The sequence below is a fragment of the Sarcophilus harrisii genome, chromosome 4, assembly GCF_902635505.1.
Source record: "Sarcophilus harrisii chromosome 4, mSarHar1.11, whole genome shotgun sequence".
Classification (NCBI taxonomy): Eukaryota; Metazoa; Chordata; class Mammalia; order Dasyuromorphia; family Dasyuridae; genus Sarcophilus; species Sarcophilus harrisii.
The window spans coordinates 440379777-440399244 of record NC_045429.1 but is presented as its reverse complement, the minus strand read 5'-3'; the positions used below and the strand labels follow the sequence as shown (position 1 = coordinate 440399244).

At 42.7% G+C, this 19468-nt stretch overlaps 2 protein-coding genes across 4 annotated transcripts in view; one reads left to right on the top strand and one right to left on the bottom strand.

Annotated features, from left to right (window-relative positions):
* Window positions 1-14885, top strand: part of ALDH3A2 (aldehyde dehydrogenase 3 family member A2) — a 43271-nt gene extending 28386 nt beyond the window's left edge. For 2 of the 3 annotated variants that reach the window (XM_031967830.1, XM_031967831.1), the window contains 4 exons: window positions 5010-5109; window positions 9364-9599; window positions 11074-11197; window positions 12908-14885. In XM_031967830.1, the coding sequence (XP_031823690.1) occupies window positions 5010-5109; window positions 9364-9599; window positions 11074-11154 (417 nt within the window). In that variant the 3' untranslated portion in view covers window positions 11155-11197; window positions 12908-14885. The remainder of the gene's footprint in view (window positions 1-5009; window positions 5110-9363; window positions 9600-11073; window positions 11198-12907) is intronic. The other variant, XM_031967832.1, reaches the window with a different exon arrangement.
* A 1258-nt stretch (window positions 14886-16143) lies between these two features.
* Window positions 16144-19468, bottom strand: part of SLC47A2 (solute carrier family 47 member 2) — a 30011-nt gene continuing 26686 nt past the window's right edge. The window contains exons 16-17 of the mRNA XM_031967829.1: window positions 18099-18183; window positions 16144-16364 (exon numbers count right to left, since the gene is read on the bottom strand). Of these exons, the coding sequence (XP_031823689.1) occupies window positions 16144-16364; window positions 18099-18183 (306 nt within the window). The remainder of the gene's footprint in view (window positions 16365-18098; window positions 18184-19468) is intronic.

Below are 19468 nucleotides of genomic sequence, written 5' to 3'. Positions count from 1 at the left end.
TCTGCTTTGTCTGTGAGACTGAAGGTGTTTGTTTCATGTACAACTAGACTTCCCCCAGTAGGATGACATGCACTGGATTTCTCTTTGGGTTAATGGGACCCAGGGGATATTTGAGCTTTCAAAATGCTCTTCCCCTTTCCCAAACTTCTCTGACTTTTAGTTGGGTCCTGAGAGGGTGAATGTCCCAAGGCATGTGACTCACAAACAGCCCTGAGGTGTAATGGGGAAACACTTCAAGTGTACTTTGCTTGTCTATCTCCAATCCAAACAGCATCCCTGACTAGGTGATCCTAACTGATGCTTTCTTCTTCATTTGGGGCACACGGGGGCCGGAGTGGCGGAGGGTAGGGGAGATTTGAAGTATGAGGTCTGATTCCTCCATGGCCTAAATGTTGCTTCTGGCTATTTGAGATCTGGGGGGGTGGCAACCATATTTTCCTCTTCCTCAGTCTTTCAGAGCCCAGCCACAGGGTTTTCAATGTTGTTTTGTGGCTCCCAGGGTAGTAACGAGAAGAAAGCAAGAGGAGGTACTTAAAAGGAGACTGCTGGCCAGAGGCAGCCCAAATGGCCAGTGGGTCAAGAAAGTACCCTCTTGTTAGGAAAAATTGTTCTACCCTCAGTTGCTGGAATAAGAACCTAGAAAAAGTGGATCCCCAATAGGGTAATGCCCTTGAAAAGGAGCATCTCAAGTTGGATCAGTTAATAAATAAAATGGATATTTTTTTCTTTTTTTAGGAAAAGTTTTATTGATTCCTTTTGTCTTTACATCAGAGTTATTTCCTACCCCCAAGATGAACTCTCTCCCCCCCCCCCCACCCATGCCAAAGAAAAGCTGTTGAGTTTGTGAAACATCTGAGCAGGTATGGGACGCTCTGGTGCACAGAGCGCCAGACCTGGAATTGGAAGGATTTGTCTGCCCAAATTCAAATCTGGCCTCAGACGCTCCCCAGCTAGGAGACATGGGCAAGTCACTTCACCTTTGTTTGCCTCAGTCGCTCTCATGTCAGATGAGCTGGAGAAGGCAATGACAAACCACTCCAGTATCTTTGGCAAAAAACAAAACAAAAAACCCAAATGGGGTCACAAAGAGTCAGACACCACAGCTGAACAACAGCAACAAAACATGAAATGTCAAAGCATTGAGAGTGACCTCTAGTAGTCATCCTGGGCCTCCCTCCCTCCACTGCCTACTGGTACCCTCACTGGTCTGTCTCTTATTTGAAAATAAATTTCTTTTTAGTGTTATTTCCATTTCTGTTGTAGTTATCCTAAATATTCCCTTGGTTCTCCTCATAATAGTGATCAGAAGTATTTGTTCCAGATGTTTTGGGTGGAGCAGTTAGGAAGAGTGCCGGCTTTGAGGGGAAAAATAGAGCCTGGAGTTTGAATGTCAGCATATCTAGTTTTGGTTTGTGTTGGAGTATTTTTGTTTGTTTCTTTTTGAGTTAAAGCGGTAGATCCAGATGATGTGCAAAGTGAGACAGACAAGGACACATTCATCCATCTACAAGGCAGGTGCCTACCCCAGGGCCAGATTTGGGTATCACTCTCCATCACTTGGAACTTCCATATTCTTACTCACTCTGTGTCCTCCACCCTTTGCTAAATCCTGTCTTTTCTAGAAGAGAACAAGTCTCTCATCCATGCCCCCTTTTCTCCACTCACGGTCACCCTGCTGCCACAGGCCCTCATTTCCTCTTGTCTGGATTGTTGCAGAAGTCTCTGGAACAGGGACATGGTGGAATGGTGGAAAAGCCAAGAAGTCTGAAACAGATAGGACCCCAGCAAATGTCTGTCATTTCTCCTGATAATCTGATCATTCCTAATAGTATTATTTGATAGTGTCAGAGACTTAGTGGAAAAACTTTATTTCCCAGGTCCTCAGTAGTGGAACTCAGTGAATAGAAATTAAATCTCCAGTGCTCAGTACAATGTGAATCAGTGCTTATTAAATGAATAGCTGCTGAAATGGAGGACATGGGGAGTGGAGCAGTGAGGGTCCAAGTAGATGATATGAATTCCTTAGTGGGCCCAGTTGGCCTCTCTGTGTAATTTTTTCCCATGTCTGGGTTCCTCCTGTTGCTTTCTGGGACTTGATTTCTAGTTAAACAAGTCTTCTTGTACTATTCTTTGCTCTTCAATCCCTTGCCTTCTTATCCTTTGGCTCTTTACGGCCCAGAAAGGTGTAAAGAGTCAGATCAAGTTTAAATAACTGTTCTCCCCTTTCAACATCAAAAGAAAATAGAACTACTGGTTTTGAATTGGCTTTCAATTTGCATTTTCTTTCAGTCTGACCATCTGCCTAGTTAGGGTCTCAGTAGCTTATGTTTTTGGGAAAGAAGAGCCTAGGTTGGACCTAGGCAAGCAGAATAAAATGCAAAATTTTCCCAGGGGCCTGGCAAGCTGTGAAATGCAGGTAATTCAAGTGCCACTTTTTCATTGTTCAGAAAATATTCATTATTATCATACATGATTTTTTAAATATACAAACAAAAAATTAAACATGAAAAAAGAATAGATTTCAGAGGAGAAAAGAAAGAGGTTATGATCAGAATGGGAATTTTGAAATTCTGAATCATGAAGTTGATAAGATTTTTAATGATGGTAAAAAGGATGTAATTAACCTTGTGGGTAGTTTAGGTAAAAGAGAGATGGCAACTATGGAAATCAAGGAGACTGATAAATTGGGAGCCCGAGAGGTTCCCAGAAATATAATGAATATTGGTGACATGTCAAGGGTAAGGTTACTGGGATGGGGTGAAGTAGAGGAATAAACCCTCTAAAAAAGAAAAGTGACCATGTGATATTAACAGGGCGACAAGAATTGTTAAAGTCAACCTCAAAGGGAGAAAGATTGCTAAACAGATATAGCAGCAGGAGGTGGAGTGAAGAACCGGCAAAGGTCACCCCAAGAAAACCAGGCTTCCACAAGCACGGGAAGAGAGCAAGAGCTCTGGAGTGATGAGATGGTGGGACCTGGAGCAGCAGAGCCTCGGGGGTGGGGGGTGGGGGTGGGGAGGTGCAGTTTGGGCTGGAGAGGGATAAAGACAATGGGTAATGATAATAGGAGAAAGGATTTTTTTCCTACCTCAGAATACAGCCAGTCTCGGTCTATAGTTAGTAGGAGAGCAGGAGGTTGGGCTTTGCTAGCCGAGCCATAGGTCAGGAGACCATTTGATCTTTAGTTGTATAATGAAAAGTGGGCAGGTGAGGGAAACTAGGAGGCATGAGCAGCATTCTGTTGGAGCTAACATGCATACATATATCTATATCTATATCTATACATAGATATGTATATATATTGAAAAAAGGAAAATGGCAGAATCTAGACTGTATGCATACAGGTAATCTGGTAGCCACTACAAAGGATGCACCTGCTTATTCTCTGTTTATAAGGGCAACAGAGTAGCATCAAATGATCCCAGATGTTGCCAGAAAGACAAAACACTTTGTTTGGGAGAAGAGGTTAATACATGTTATTCATTTCATTAGTTCTGACAAAACTGTTTTTATCTCAAATTTAATTACACACATCAAGTCTTACCAGGAACTTGGGGATATTAAACAAGCATGGCCTTGGCTTCCATGTATTATATTTTGTGATGTATAAAAAGTTTGAGTGACTTTGTTTCTGGGTAATCAATCATTTTATTAATCCTGAAAACATATATTTAATAAAAGGGGTCAGTGGCACTCTCAAAGACCTTTCATAGAACCTACTAAGGCTTATATGCCTTTGACAGTGAGTGCTCCTGATTAGTTAATGAGTAATGAAAGAATGAATATATAAGAAGTGGCTCTATTCTAGTGAGGGACAGGGAGATTTGACTGATTACTTTTACTCCCAGACCACTCCTGCCCTTGGGTAATCTAACTTGGGAACACAGAGGGCCTGAATTCACTCTATACTAAATTATTTCTAAGGTTCTCTAGGTGGTTGGGGGGAATAATTCCAAGATTTCATCTCATCATCTCCTCTGCCCTTCAGAGACCTCATTTGGAAGGTAAAATGAGGAAGGGGGAAAAAATCCTTTATCATCCCACACATGGCAGTGGTCAGAGGCACAAGTCATGGAGAGGGCAGCTGACAAACATAAATTTTGATTTTCTCCATGTTTACACAGCATATGTCCAGGTTAAATGTGTGCTATAATAGTGAAATTATTAGGCAAACAAAAATGACAACAAAACACCAGGTCTAAACGTTTTGCCCATCTCCTCCTGCTATTCCACCTTCTCTGGATCCCTGGATCACCAAAGATGTGGCTGAGCTCAGCTAAGCTGCTCAGCTCAGTATTTCCTGGAGCCTTGTATCCTTTTTTTTTTTTTTTTTTTTACTCTGGCCATTTTCTGCCCTGCCAACCCCTTTCCCTCCCCCACCTACCCTGTCTTACTCTGGGAACAGGAAATGTCTCTTAATGGACCATTTTGTCACCTGACTTAACATCTTTGTGACTTTCCACACTATAAGTCCCTCCCCTGACTACCACGTCCACAGCTGGATTGCTGCTACTTAGGATATAAGCTCTCCAAGGGCAGAGATGTCTCTGTTTTGTATTTGTGTCTCTGGCTCTTAACAGAGTCCTTGGCACACATTCAGTGCTTTTCATTCATTCATTACTAAATGCAGGGCTGCCAGTTGGCGATCCCTGAACAAAAACTATTGTTGGAGAACACACGTGCATTCCACTTCAGGTCCTAGAGGGTTCTGAAGTTTTATATCAGGTCCATGTCATGTCACCCCAGATTGCATTTTAAATTTACTGGAGGCATAATGCCCTACCAGAGAAACCCTGCGGTGGGAAAAATTAAGTCATGGGGAAGAGTCTTGGGAACAATTCTCTTGCTTGGTCAATTAGCGAGCAGGTTTTCTTAAAAGCAAACATACAGGCTTCTTTGGGGATGTCCTGCCTCAGTGCAGTTGGTCAGAGGTGATGGGGCCTACACTCCGGGGATCTCTGAGGATTGGCAGGGCCACTGAGAACAGAATGTCCTCTTTTGTCTTACAGCTGATTAAAAGGATGATAGAGGAAACCTCCAGTGGTGGGGTTACTGGCAATGATGTCATCATGCATTTCACTCTCAACTCTTTGCCCTTTGGAGGAGTTGGTAAGTATTAAACCCAGTTAACACAATGTACTTATTTTCAAAGTATCAGAGGTGGTTCTTTCTAGTTTTTGATTCTCCAGGGTTTTTATTCCTTAACTCAGTGACACAGAGGACAACTATGGATATGGAATTTCTAAAATTATTATACAAATAATAAAATATATAACAAATTTTTAAAAAATCGAATCAAATCAAATGTACTTCCTTGGTGCAGCTATCAAAAATAGAATCCTAATTTCAGTGGAGCATTGCTCTGTAATCAGAATAGCTATCACCTGTGTTCCTAAGCCAGTTTTTAGCATAAACCTGCTTCACCATGTTGTATAATGCTCTCATTTGTTGTTACTTAAATCTATCTTCTTCCCAGCTGACTTATTCACAGACTCATCAGGCAGTAAGAGGAAGGTGTCATTTTCTCCTCTAAAAATGGGTTGATCTCAGTGCTTTGCAATCCCTTCCAGCTCTACCTCCAGGGTCAGAATATATTGTCCAACTTTGTGCTTTTATAGATGAGGAGAATGAGTCCCAGAGAAGCATATAACTAGTTTAGGGGCATTTCTGGGACTAAAACAGCTTTCCTGTCACAGTGACTTGTCTTTCCTATTAAAGTCACTTCTCCCTCTTTGGCTCCTACCACTCTGATACTCTGAGTTGATCTGCTACATTTGTGAAGGTAGTAAGAGTGGATGGGGATGTTACAGTCATTCAATCAACAGGAATTTATTAAGATCATATAGTGAGGGAAGTAGTCCGGAAGTGGATAAGAAGAAGACTTTCAGTGAACTTCACCCCTAAACTCCTCCAGACAGAGTTAGAAAACCCAGCAGAACTAATCCTGGTGGGGAAAGTTAAAAAAAAAAAAAAAAAAAACATGTCAGAGATGTCATGTGGAGGATGTGAGTGAAACTCAGAGCCTTGGGGGACTTGGAACATGGTAGCCCCTTTGACCATACTAGCAAAGTTGGGAAGAGAAGGTTTGAGGTGACAGGTGATGAACTCATTTCTGAAGATGGTGAGTGAGAGGCGCCCTCAGGATATCCAGCTGAGATGTCCAAAGGCAGCTGCTCATATGTGACAAGAAAGAAATGGGCTGGACGGAGGATCTGGGAATCCTCTGCCAGACGTTCAGTAATCCATGGGAGATGAGAAGAAAAAGGGGCTCAAGACGAGCCTTGGAAGAGTTCTGTGACTTCTGGATGTGACCTGGATGCTTGAGCTACTGGGGGTGGGGTGTGATGCCTGTCATTTCCACCACCATTGCTCCTCCACCCCAAAGCTAGCAAACAGGTTTGTAATCCTGCCTGCCCCTACTGTTGTTTCTCCTATTGCTCACTCTGCTCTGTAGATCATGGAAAGTGCACGTGGGCTGGAGGCCTTCTAGGCCTCCGGAGTGCTCTGGGAGGGACCTTGAAAGGGCCCTGATTTGGGAGATCAGGCCACTGAGACCCAAATGGGGCAGGTGACCTGGTCATAGTCACAGGTGATGGGTGTCAGAGGCGGGATGGAGAGCCAAGTTGGAAGAGAGCATCCTGGAGTTATGCCCCAAAAGTTATCAAACTGTGCGTATCCTTTGATCCAGCAGTGTTTCTACTGGGCTTATACCCCGAGGAGATACTAAAGAAGGGAAAGGGACCAATATGTGCCAAAATGTTTGTGGCAACCCTGTTTGTAGTGGCCAGAAGCTGGAAACTGAGTGGATGCCCATCAATTGGAGAATGGTTGGGTAAATTGTGGTATATGAATGTTATGGAATATTATTATTCTGTAAGAAATGACCAGCAGGATGAATACAGAAAGGACTGGAGAGAATTACATGAACTGATGCTAAGTGAAATGAGTAGAACCAGGAGATCATTATATACGTCGATACTATATGAGGATGTATTCTGATGGAAGTGGATTTCTTTGACAAAGAGACCTAATTCAGTTTCAATTGATCAATGATGGACAGAAGCAGCTACACCCAAAGAAAAAACACTGAAATGAATGTAAACTGTTTGCATTTTTGTTTTTCTTCCCGGGTTATTTCTACCTTCTGAATCCAATTCTCCCTGTGCAACAAGAAAACTGTTTGGATCTGCACACATACATTGTACCTAGGATATACTAGGACATATTCAACATATATAGGACTGCTTGCCATCTAGGGGAGGGGGTGGAGGGTGGGGGGGAAAAATCGGAACAGAAGTGAGTGCAAGGGATAATGTAAAAAAAATTACCCTGGCATGGATTCTGTCAATAAAAAGTTACTATAATAATAATAGAAAAAAAAAAAAAAGAGAGAGAGAGAGAGAGCATCGAGGAGACTTAGACTGCCTACTATATTTATCCAAAGGCTCCAGTTTCCCATTAGAGAGCTTTCCTTGTAACAGCCTGGAAAGGTAGGCCATATAGATTTTATTTGACTATTAACTCCCATTTTGGAGATGACAAAACATTGCTTTAGGTTTTAAATGTCTAGTCCAGCCTCATATGGGCTACTAGTCGCCTGTATGTAGTAGTAGCAGAGCTATAGCCCTGTCATGTGCCTTCTCTTCACTCAAATTATCCATTCTTAGAAGATCATCTAAGAGATTATACCCAGGAATAATAAAGCCCCACTCTGTTGCCTCCCTTTTATCTCTGCCAGCCCCACCCCACCAAGTCCACTATCAACCTTACTCACTTTGGGAAGCAGGTCTAATTTAAGCAGGCAGGAGAGGCTCTCTCGGCACAAATCAGTCTTACTACTTTTGCACAACAAAGAAAACTTAATCTCGTGCTTCTACTTGTGTTTGGTTTATTTTAAAAATAAATTTTATTGATTATTTCCATTTTTATACCCAAGTAATGTCTGTAAATACCTCAGCATGCATTCTGAAATTGTAACAACCCCGTAAGCAAAAATGCCCAGCAGAGTCACTGTGTCTGAAAATGTACATGATGTTATACCTCCCTGGGCTGACTTCCTCTGTGAGAAGAAACAGAAAATCATATCTAACAATAATAGTGAACACTTAGCTAGGATGCCAGGCACACTGGGCTTAGACCTTTGAACTATTGTCTCAACAACCTTGGAAAGCTGGGGCCATTATGATCCTCATTTTACAGTTTAGGAAACTGAGGCAAACCAAAGCCAAGTAAGGCCTGCCAATTATATAACTCAGAAATGTCAAAGGCTAAATTTGAATTGAGGCTCAGCGCGGTATCCACTGCACCACCTGGCCATCTGGGTGCAATATCAATAATCAGTAAAGGTATCAATAAAATGTGTTCCTCATATACTTTAACTTATTTAACACGTATTGGTCTACCTGCCATCTGGGGGAGGGGGTGAGGAGAAAGAGGGGAAAAGTTAGAACAGAAGGTTTTGCAAGGGTCAATGCTAAAAAATTACCCATACATATATCTTGTAAATAAAAAACTATAATTAAATATATATATATATACACATATATACATATATATATATATATATATATATATATATATGTTCCTGGAAAACAGATAAACATGACTGTTGGCAAAAAGAGCCTCCCTTGAGTAGATCTGTTAGCATCATGTAAGAGAAAAGGAAGGTCTAATAAATGTGACATGCCTGCCTTGATCCATGTTAGTTGGGGCTTTTAATGAATTGCTACAGTGAAGAAGAAAGCACAAATGCTGGCAGGGTACCTTTCACCTAACAGGTACTTAATCATGTTTTTAAGTTGAATAGTGCCCATCTTCTAACTGTCACCAGTCGGCTCGTAGGCCCTACCAGTCTGCTTTCCAACCACCTCCTGGAACGTCCATCATGACTGAAACATGATCTCCATTTAAAATAACATGGATCAAGAATAATCCTACACAATTCTACAGAAAAACAGCTTCTGAGCCAAATTTTCTGTTAGCTGTGAATTAGACTCCATTAGTAGAGTTTCTGCTGAGCCCTTGAGAAAAATCTCTCATTTTGCTATCCTTTCTATAATAACTGATTACATTTGCCATTTGTTTTCAGATTTCAGATCTCTTTCTCACAGACTATCTCAATCCTGAATACAGACTTGTGAAGCAGCTAGTGGAGATTTGGGTTTATCCCTATTTTAAACAAAAGAAATATGAAGTCTTTGCCTACAAGTTGCCTCATGGTAACAATTCAGTCATAATTTAAGTTTCTTGAAGGCCGAGGTCACATCCCTTTTTTGCATATTGTGCTAAGGACTAGATTTTGCACACCGTGGATGTTCAGGCAATACTTGCTAGCTCATGATGGTTTTTTTTCTTGAATTCTAGGTAATAGTGGGATGGGTGCATACCATGGAAAACACAGTTTTGACACCTTCTCCCATCACCGATCATGCCTAATAAAGAGTTTAAGGATGGAGGGCGCCAATAAGCTCCGATACCCACCAAATAGCCAGTCCAAGGTAGACTGGGCAAACTTCTTCCTCCTGAAACGCTTCAACAGAGGCAAGATCGGGATCTTCTTACTGGCTTTCCTGGGTATCCTCGTAGCTGTAACTATGAAAGTGAGTACTCTGCTTGGCCAGTGAATCTCTTATTTCTGTGCTCTTTCAGGGTGGTTTTTTGGTCTGGGTCTCATGTTTTGTTTCTAAAAGTATATTAAACTTGGAGAACTTTTAAAAATGGGCAGAGGTTGAAATTCTGAACTTTTTGCTTTCACACAGATTGAAATCGGAGTCAAACTGGGGCTTTAAGGATAAATTGCATTAGTCAATCAAGAGACATTTATTAATGCTTATTATCATGTACTAGGTAATCTGTATATGCCAGAGAAATGGAATAAATCCAAAGGGATCTTAGGAAGACAGAAGAAGCTACATTAGGAGGACTTGAGCAGTCTTGATGGAATTAGGACAGTAGGAAGACAGGAAAGGGCCGGGTTATTGGGAGCTTTAACTGCCAAATGGAAACGTTTATATAATTATATAATCTGAGTGGGAAAGAAAGGGACGATGGACTTAGGAAAATGGCATTGACAGCTGGGGAGAAGATGGACCGGGGAGATATAAGGCAGGGAACTGTTAGCTTCCGGTGAGCATTGGGGAGGGGGTGGAGCACAGGAGCTGGAGACTTTGTGGTAGAGCAGGCTAAGGATGCTAGGGACCCAGGCTTGTTTGTTGACAGTGGATGGAGGGGAGAAGTGACGAAGAGATAGGGATTGATCAAAGAGGGAGGGGAGGAGGGACAAGAAGATAGAGACTGTCCAAAGACTGGCCTGTAAGAGCATCAGCAAGGGGTCTGCTGATGGACCCAGAGGAGCTGGCTTTGGCTGAGGGAGCCATGTCATCCTCACACAGTGGGGCTGTTGAATTTGACATCAGGGGAATGGGGGGCAAGGAAAGGGAGAGAAGAGAGAGCCCTGGTGAAGTCTTGAGCTGGGGGGGGGGGCGGGTTATGGGGGATGAGGGGCCCATCGGAATTGGCCGTGCAGCTGGTGATGCTCCTGTCATTGCCAGAAGGAGAAAAATCTATTTTTAGCTGGGTAGGATTAGCCCAGGAATTAATGAAAGATCATATAATGGCTTGGAAAATGGCTTTGGTGAAAGAGGGCCAATCTTTGGGCATGTCACTTGATTGGATTTCTGTTCTTGCTCTGTCACTCTCCCCTGATTTTGTCTCTCTCAGTCAAACTTGTTTTGGATTGCATTCTGCGTGACTCTTGTGGTGGGTGCCAGAAGCCTCACTTGAGAGCTGATCACGCTGCTTTGTGACCATGAAGGCTCGGGGGGAGGGTGCTGCATTAGAGCTAGGTCTCAGCCCGAGGAGGGCTGGAAGAAGCATGTCTGTGACCCGCTCGCCCAGTGGAGGAGAAGGCCCCGGGGCTGACTCATTTAATATTCTATTTCTATTTCTCCATATATGTGTTTTTTTGTTTGTTTTTCCTTTAATTCTGAAAGGGTTTTGACTTCCCTCACCCTGTCATACCTTTTTGAGAGTGAGGGGTGCAAGTTGCATTTTCAATCATTTGGGTCTTCTCAGAAATACCAAGCTGTGCTGAGGAGAAAGGCCCTGTTGGTTTTTCTGGTAATTCAAAGACTTCATTGGTCCAATAAACAGTGAGGAACAGCGGATTGCCAAAGGCAGCACTGTCTGTGAAAGTGAGGTAGGAATTCCTTGTTCCTTTTTACCCGTGTTGGGTGGGGAGGGGCCTCGGCTTAGCTCTGCTCATGGCCTTGAGGGCTGGCCCCTTATAGTCAAATTTTCAACTTAACCCAGGCTGGTGTTTCGCTTTGTTTTTTAACAACCTAGAAAATAAAAATCAGATTTGCGAAGGTAACGTAGACTATGTGCACAAGTATGCCATTGGGCAGAGAAAGAGGAAGTGCTTGCCTCCAGGTGCCGGGTCAAGAGGGCTTTGGGGCAGCAGGCTGGAGGGAGGCCTGTGCCTGGCCTGGCATTCGGCTGCCCAGCTGTAGGCCAGTCTGGGAGGAGGTATGCACATGTAGGAACTGACCTTCCTGTTTACTGTTTATTTCTCTTAAAACCCAAGTTCTTGACTCCTTTTGAATTATGTTGTAATCCTGACTGCAGTAGGGACTGAGTCCTTAAAATCTGTAGTTAGTGTGTTCATTTGGGAAAGGCAATTACGAAGGCCACAGGGGCGAATCTGGTGACTGTAGGAGTAGTTGTCGTCCTGTCCCCAGGCCTTTGAGGCCATTTCTGAGTCTTAACTCTTCCAGACTCCGTTTCCCAGTCTCATTGTAACTTGTTGACCACAGGAAGTCCCAAGGAAAGGAGTAGGAAGGATTCCCACATTCTCGTTGCCTTTAAACTGGCCTGTACCCAGTGCAGCTGCACCATTCTAGTTTGCGCCTGGGTATGGCCGACTCCTTTCCACACAAGAGCTGCAGAGTGCTGTAGTGGCCTGAGAGCAGGTGATCTGAGTATTGATTCTGGCTGAGTGCCCACCCCTCTTTGTGAGTCTGGGTTGAGTCCTTTCTCTTTCTGGGCATCCGTGTTCTTCCTTGTGCCATGAGGGGACCCTGGATCTCTCCCGAGTCTCTTCCCATATTAACATCTCGTGGTTCCATCAAAATCATCCGTTGTAGAGCTTGCTAAGGACTAGTCTGGAAGCTGCTTGAGGAGATGTGCTTTCTCATAAACTTGGTTCTTTCTTTGGATCCTTTAACTTTTCACTTTTTTCTTCCCATCATTCATTTTGAATAAATCATTTGGGCTCAGACATGGTTTCAATTTGATTTCCTCTTTTGCAGGGTGACATTTATGGTGGTTTCTCATTTTTCCATTATTATTTTTCTGGAGTTCATCATTTTCACCCATTTAGGCACATACTTTGGTGGGTTTAACTTTGACCTTCCCTTTTCAGTTTGGTGGAGTAGGTTTGGGTCTTCTGAACAAGAAATAGAAACTTACAGAAACTAGAGAACTTTTAAAGACTAGATATTTTTGAGCTTTGGGATTGTAAAACTGCTCTGTTTTGGCCTCAGGGGGCACGAATTAGATTTTGTTAGTCCCAGACACATGTTTTGAATCTTAAAACAAAAATTGCTCATTTTGAAATGCTTCAGGTGAGAAGGGCAGTTTTTTAGTTCAGTAAGGCAAAGATACTGGGTCACTTCCCCACTGGAATCTAATCCCTGTCACTTCACAGAAAACTTTGCTTTGAGTTTCACTTAAAAAAAAAAAACCAACCCATTTTTAGAGACATTTTAGGCTTACTGAAAAATATTTTTAGATCCTCTTATGAAAGGTACTTTGTGGTTATTAATAAACTCTTGTTTTGAGATTACTAATGGTTTATTTCCTTATTCAAAACAGTATACTAACCCCCATCTCTCTTTTCTCTCTACAGCTTCAATCCTTCTAAAGATGGCTCAAGTTCAACTTGCAAGTTGTCTTTATTGGATTTCTACTCTTGTTAACTGATTATGAACGAATTGATTTCTGTTTATATAAAAGTGCAAAGATTAACCTTAAAGCAGACTGCTATTTACTCTTCTAAAATTAACCTGCCATTTCAATCACATCTCTAAACTCTTCTAGCACCAGAGCCCGTGAGATGAATGTTGCAGACTGAGCTTGTTATAGATTGAGATTGTGAAAGAATTGAGGAGAAAAAAGGGATGCTCTAAACTCTGGTTCCCAGCTTCATTCCCCTTCAGCCTTGAAACCACTCCCAGGCTCTTTTGGAACATAGGAGGGGCAGGATGTGGGCAGGGTTTTTGAAAGAGTTCCTGGGTCGAGAGTCCTTCATGGCCCTCTGGTATGGGCAAGGAAGCTGGTCTTCCTCAGTACAGCTCAGAGGAGAAGTAGTCTTAGATCCATGCTTTCTGATTCCATGTGACGCCAAGTCAGAGGAAGGGCAGAATCCCCCCATTTGCCACACTCAGGTTTTGAGGGGCTGAGAAAGGCAGCCATTAGAGGGGTGCAGTGGGGTGCAGGAAGCTTTTAGACTTGGCCATAATTAAAGAATCTGGTCACTCTCCTGTTGGCGAACACAGGTTTCCTGTATAAAGAAACAAGTAGGTTTATTTCACAATCAAGGTCTTCACAGAGGACAGTTATTCATGGTTGTCTCCCGTCATGTTTTGTGTTTGACTTGGGAGCAGGCTGTGCCATAGCTAACTCCAGGCCTGTGGCAGCTCAATTCATATGTCTTCCTTGAGGCTGCCAGCTCCTAGAGGTCCAGAGGGACCACTGCCATCAGCTGAGGGCAGTTTTTACATATCAATCCTGTCATTTTGGAGTCATCAGTTGAGCTGCTTTTTATTAAAAAGCCTCCTTCCCCCCAAAAAAAATTTAAAAAGAAAAAACCTTTTCACTCAGATTCAGATCCCCAAAGCTGGTATTTGTGAACAGAGGTTTGTTTGCCACAAGGACATACTGAAACAAATTTAGTCTCTATTTTCAAATTATGTATGCCAAAATGCAAGCGACTTGTGCTTTATAAGATATCTTAAAGCCAAATTTCCATCTTTCCAAATAAGTTTAAAATATAGATTTTGTAATTTGAGTAAAGTCGGCCCCCAAATCTTTTTACTGAAATGGATGCCTTAAACAGAAGAAATGTTCAAGCTAAAGAAGTGTAGTAGGTAACGGCCCCAATCAGAGATGTGTTTGTGTTGTAGTCTCCCCACCGTACTTTGCACTATCAAGTACCAGCCTGATCAAAATGGGGAAGAGAGTTTCAGCAGCCAGGAGGAGACATCTGACCCCCCAGGTATGAGGGAAGGTGTGTGTGGCCAGGAGATGACGGAGACCTAAGGGTCAACAAGAGTAATAGGGAGAAAAAAAAGAATCACTAGACTGATTATACCTACCAATGTGCCCTCAGGGGGTCTGGGCACTCAGTGGTCCCGAGACTGCCCACGTTCCAACTTACGCAGGTGGGATCTGGTAACTCGAGATCCCATGGCACCAGCCACTAAGCCCTTTATATGCTTAAAAAAAATTTCAACTGAATGGATTGAATGTTTCTCCATTGAATACGTTTTCAGATTTCAGATATTAAATCAATAGTGGTCTCAGGGAAGAAATGAAATTTCCTTTAGAGGCTTACTGAATCTCTTCAGGTGTAGATAGAATCTACTGGTAAATCTTCGTGTACAAGCCATCGTTAGCTTACTTTTAACTGTGCAATTGGTTAACTAAATGGGAACTTTTAATCAATTACCTTACAAATTTGGACATGGATTTTAAAACTTGTTTTGACTTAGCATATCAAAATTATGTATCACATTTGCCTTTTTTGGTAACATTAAACAGCTGCATGGCTACTAATTAAAAATCTTTATTATGATTAATAAAATTGAGCTGAGTTTTAAATAGTTCTCATATCTGTGTTTTTTTCCCTTTAGCTGGGAACCTTGGAAGCACTGAAAATATGATGAAACTCTGGCTGTAAACGACCCTAGCTACAGGCTTATTTATTAAACACACCTAACCCAAGTAGTTATATTTTCGGCAAAGTAGTTGGTTGTTGTGTGGTATGACGTGATAGTAATATTTCTGTCGAAGGGCAAGAAGAATCAGTGTCTTTTAAAACTCCTTCTCAGAGACTATGGACGTGAGAGAAATTATTTAATTTGTGGTATAAAAAGAATTTTCAGGGGTAGCTAGGTGGTGCAATGGATACAGCACCAGCCCTGAAGTCAGGAGGACCTGAATTCAAATCTGGTCTCAGACACTTAAAACTTCCTAGCTGTGTGACCCTGGGCAAGTCACCTAATCCCAGTTGCCTCAGGAAAAAAAAAAAAAAAGTAAAAGTTATATATTGTACAGTGTGTCCCAAAAGTCAATCTTTAATACTTAAAACTTGAGGTACTCTGTATTTGCATTTCTTCTCCTTGTTTGGATGTGCTGAAGGGACAGAGGACTCTAAGTTCTCTACACTGCCTTAAATTCTGCTCTAGATACCACTGAAAGATAGTCATGTCTTTGTATTCCAAAACACTAAATAAACTCGGGACCTTAAGAAAATGAAGCAAATTTAAGTCAAACTGAAATAGGACATTTATGACTACAAATGACTGACAAGTCCTTGCTGTCCTTGGGATTGCCGGGAATTTCTAACAGACTGGATGATTAGGATACTTCTGAATGCTACTTCTGAAGAGGACATTCCCAACTCCTTCCCCCTTCCCCTCAAGGGGAGAGTTGTATGGAACAAGCCTCCTGGGCACCCCTGGTGCACAGAAACTGCCTCCAAAAGAACAAATCCAGGCGGCGGAGCATCCTCCTCAGAAACGGTTTCTTTAACCAGGGCCCTGCTGCATTTGTGATCGGAAATAGCTTTGACAGTCCTTGCGATTTAGTTCAAGTTTGTGAAGTCTTTCAAATGAGGAATCCACGTGTGAGGAGGGGAAGCAGTTCCACCTTGATGTTTCTTCTGACCATGGCAGACCTCCTTGGAAACCAGCCTTGGAGCCAGAAGTAAAGTTGGGCTGGGTTCTCAAGAGACCTCGGTATTTAAAAAGATGTTTTCAGTACTTTGTGATGTGACCCGTACTCCTGTAGAATGGGCCCATGGGAGCACTGTCCCAGGGCCGCTCGTTCAGGATGGCTCGGCTTCCGGGAGGGCACATCCTGCTAGTGCTTGGAAGTCATGATCTTGATCATGACCCCTAGAATCAGCACTGCGACCGCCCCCAGAAGAGAAAGCCCCCGGCGGACAATCAGCTGCTTGAGTGACAACACATTGCCAGCGGTAGAAAGAGTGGACGCTGCTTCCAGAGGTGGCAAGAGGTCTGCCTGGCTCTCGGCTTTTGAGTACCTCGTCAGAACAATCCCAGGGTTGCTACCTGTAGCCACTGGAGAAATCAGCAGCCCAAAGAAAGGGTCATAAGTATTAGGGCAAAATAGAAACAGCATCGAACTTACAGTTGAAACACCCGGGTTTGAGTCCCAATTCTTCTTTTTAGAAGCTTTGTGTCCTTGAGCAAGTGAATTTTTACCTCAGCCTCATTCTCCCCATCTGAAAAATGAGGAAAATAAGTACAAGGATCTGTGGCCTTTTATCAGTGTGCCCTCAGTGTGGCTGTTTATCTTTGTGTTTATCAGTGTGGCTATTTAACTTTAAAAAATGAAAAAAGGTCCTAATTGCTTCTGTACTTTGATGGTCAGTCATTATAACAACAACAACAACAAAAAAAAAATGAAAAAGATCCTAGTTCCTTCTGAGCTTTGATGATCAGTCTTATAACAAAAAAATCAAAAAGATCCTAGTTCCTTCTGTGCTTTGAAGGTCAGTTGTTATAACAAAAAAAGAAAGAAAGAAAGAAAAAGATCCTATTCCTTCTGTGCTTTGATGGTCAGTCTTATAATAAAAAAATGAAAAAGATCCTAGTTCCTTCTAAGCTTTGATGGCCAGTCATTTTAACAAAAAAAGAAAAAGATCCTATTCTTTCCGTGCTTTGATGGTCAGTTTTATAACAAAAAAATGAAAAAGATCCTAGTTCCTTCTATGCTTTGATGATCAGTCGTTATAACAAAAAAAAAAAAAAAAAAAAAAAGAAAAGAAAAAGATCCTATTCCTTCCATGCTTTGATGGTCAGTCATTAGAAGAAAATAAAAGAAAAAGATCCTATTCCTTCCGTGCTTTGATGGTTAGTCTTATAACAAATAAAAGAAAAAGATCCTAGTTCCTTCTGAGCTTTGAGGGTCAGTCGTTATAACTGAAAAGCGTCAGACCTTGATAACCAGCCCTGGGTTTCCCCTGGGCTCCAAAACCCTCCAGCCTGGGTTGGGCCCACAGCAGCTTGCACTTTGTTGCCACAGTCAAGAGCCCAGAGCAACCTCCACATGCTCGTGGACCATGGAGGAGGACTTCACTGGAAGGTGGGCACTTCAGGAGGCTACCCAAGGATGCTGCCCACAAGTGAGAGTTCCAGGTTCATAGATGCAGAGCCAGAAGGACCCTCCTAGTCCAGCCCACTCACTTCACAGCTGAGGAAACTGAGGCTCATTGAGGTGAATTGGCTGGCCCAAGGTCACAGATGCCAGATGTTACTGGGAGTGATTCACATCTGAGAGCCTGGAGAAGTGGGGGAACCTCATCACTGTGAGCAGCTCCTTCCACCAGGGAGATCACGCTCCCTGTCTGACTTAGCAGATAAATTCTGGGAATAACTGGAGCGAACAGTAAAACGTGCCTGCATCCCGCACCTGCCTCATCACTACGCCAGGGCACCCCTAAATTTTTACGTGGCACCGTGCAAACAGTCATTTCCCACCCGTGTGTGTTCTCTGTGACTGGGGCTCTCCAAGCTCTGTCGGGAACTTAAGGGGTCGGACATGTCCTTTGGGCACTAATTGGAGCACTGGCCTGTGGTTGTTAGGGTGACATGTGATCACAGCCAGGAGGGTCTCTCCTAATCTAGCCCAAGCACTTTAACACTAGTAGCTACTGGTGAGGGGTGAGGGAGACCCTAACCCTGGCAGTCAAGGGTCAGCAGCCCCTCTCCACTGGCCTGGAGTGCTTGACTGGTACAAATTAAAATTAACATTCTATTCCACTGGAGAATAAGAAGCAGTGAGGGTTTTACCTGAGGAAAAGGCCATCCTGCCCGGCCCCTGCCTGGGGCCTGTGCTCTGGGACTCTGGCTGGTGAAGGCCGGCCCGTTTCTGAGCCTGGTGATTAAATTGCACCCGAGTTAGTCAGCTAGTGTCCCCTGGCCGCCGCAAGAGTGTGTCTGTGCAACTGCATAAATATGTACACATATATTATATTTAACATATATTTTATGTATTGGTCTACCTGCCCTCTGGGGGAGGGGTGGGGGAAGGAGGGGAAAAATTGGAACAAAAGGTTTTGCAAGGGTCAGTGCTGAAAAATTACCCATGCACCCAAAAGCTATAATAAAAAAAAAAAATTCCTAGATGAAGAAACTCTTAAAAATAAATAAAGTAATTCTAATTTTTTTAAAAAAGTGTGTCTGTGGCTGTGTCCTTAAGTGCTTGTCTTAAAAACCTATGAAGTGTTGTTGGTAGAATTGTGAATACATCCAGCCATTCTGGAGAGCAATCTGGAACTATGCTCAAAAAACTCTCAAACGTGCATACCCTTTGAGCCAGAAGTGTTACCACTGGGCTTATATCCCAATGAGATCTTAAAGAAGGGAAAGGGGCCTGTATGTACACAAATGTTTGTGGCAGCCCTGTTTGTAGTGGCCAGAAACTGGAAACTGAGCGGATGCCCATCAGCTGGAGAATGGCTGAATAAATTGTGGTCTATGAATATTATGGAATATTATTGTTCTGTTAAGAAATGACCAGCAGGAGGATTTCAGAAAGGCCTGGAGAGACTGACACAAACTGATGCTGAGTGAAATGAGCAGGACCAGGAGATCATTATACACTTCAACAACAATACTATATGATGACCAGTTCTGATGGACCTGGCCATCCTCAGCAATGAGATCAACCAAATCATTTCCAATAGAGCAGTAATGAATTGAACCAGCGATGCCCAGAGAAAGAACTCTGGGAGATGACTAAGAACCATTACATTGAATTCCCAATCCCTCTTTTTTTGTCCGCCTACATTTTTGATTTCTTTCACAGGCTAATTGTACAATATTTCAAAGTCCGACTCTTTTTGTGCAACAAAATAACTGTTTGGACATGTATATGTATATTGTATTTAACTTATACTTTAACATATTTAACATGTATTGGTCAACCTGCCATTTGGGGGAGGGGGAGAGGGGAAGAAGGGGAAAAGTTGGAACAAAAGGATTTGCAATCGTCAATGCTGAAAAAGTACCCATGCATATATTTGTAAATAAAAAGCTATAATTAAAAAAAAAAACCCATGAATCAGGGTCTGGGGTGATCATAATCCCCCATCTACAGGTGAAACTAGGAAGGTGTGGTGGAAGGACTCAGAAGGGAGCAGAGCCAGGGAGGTGAGAGG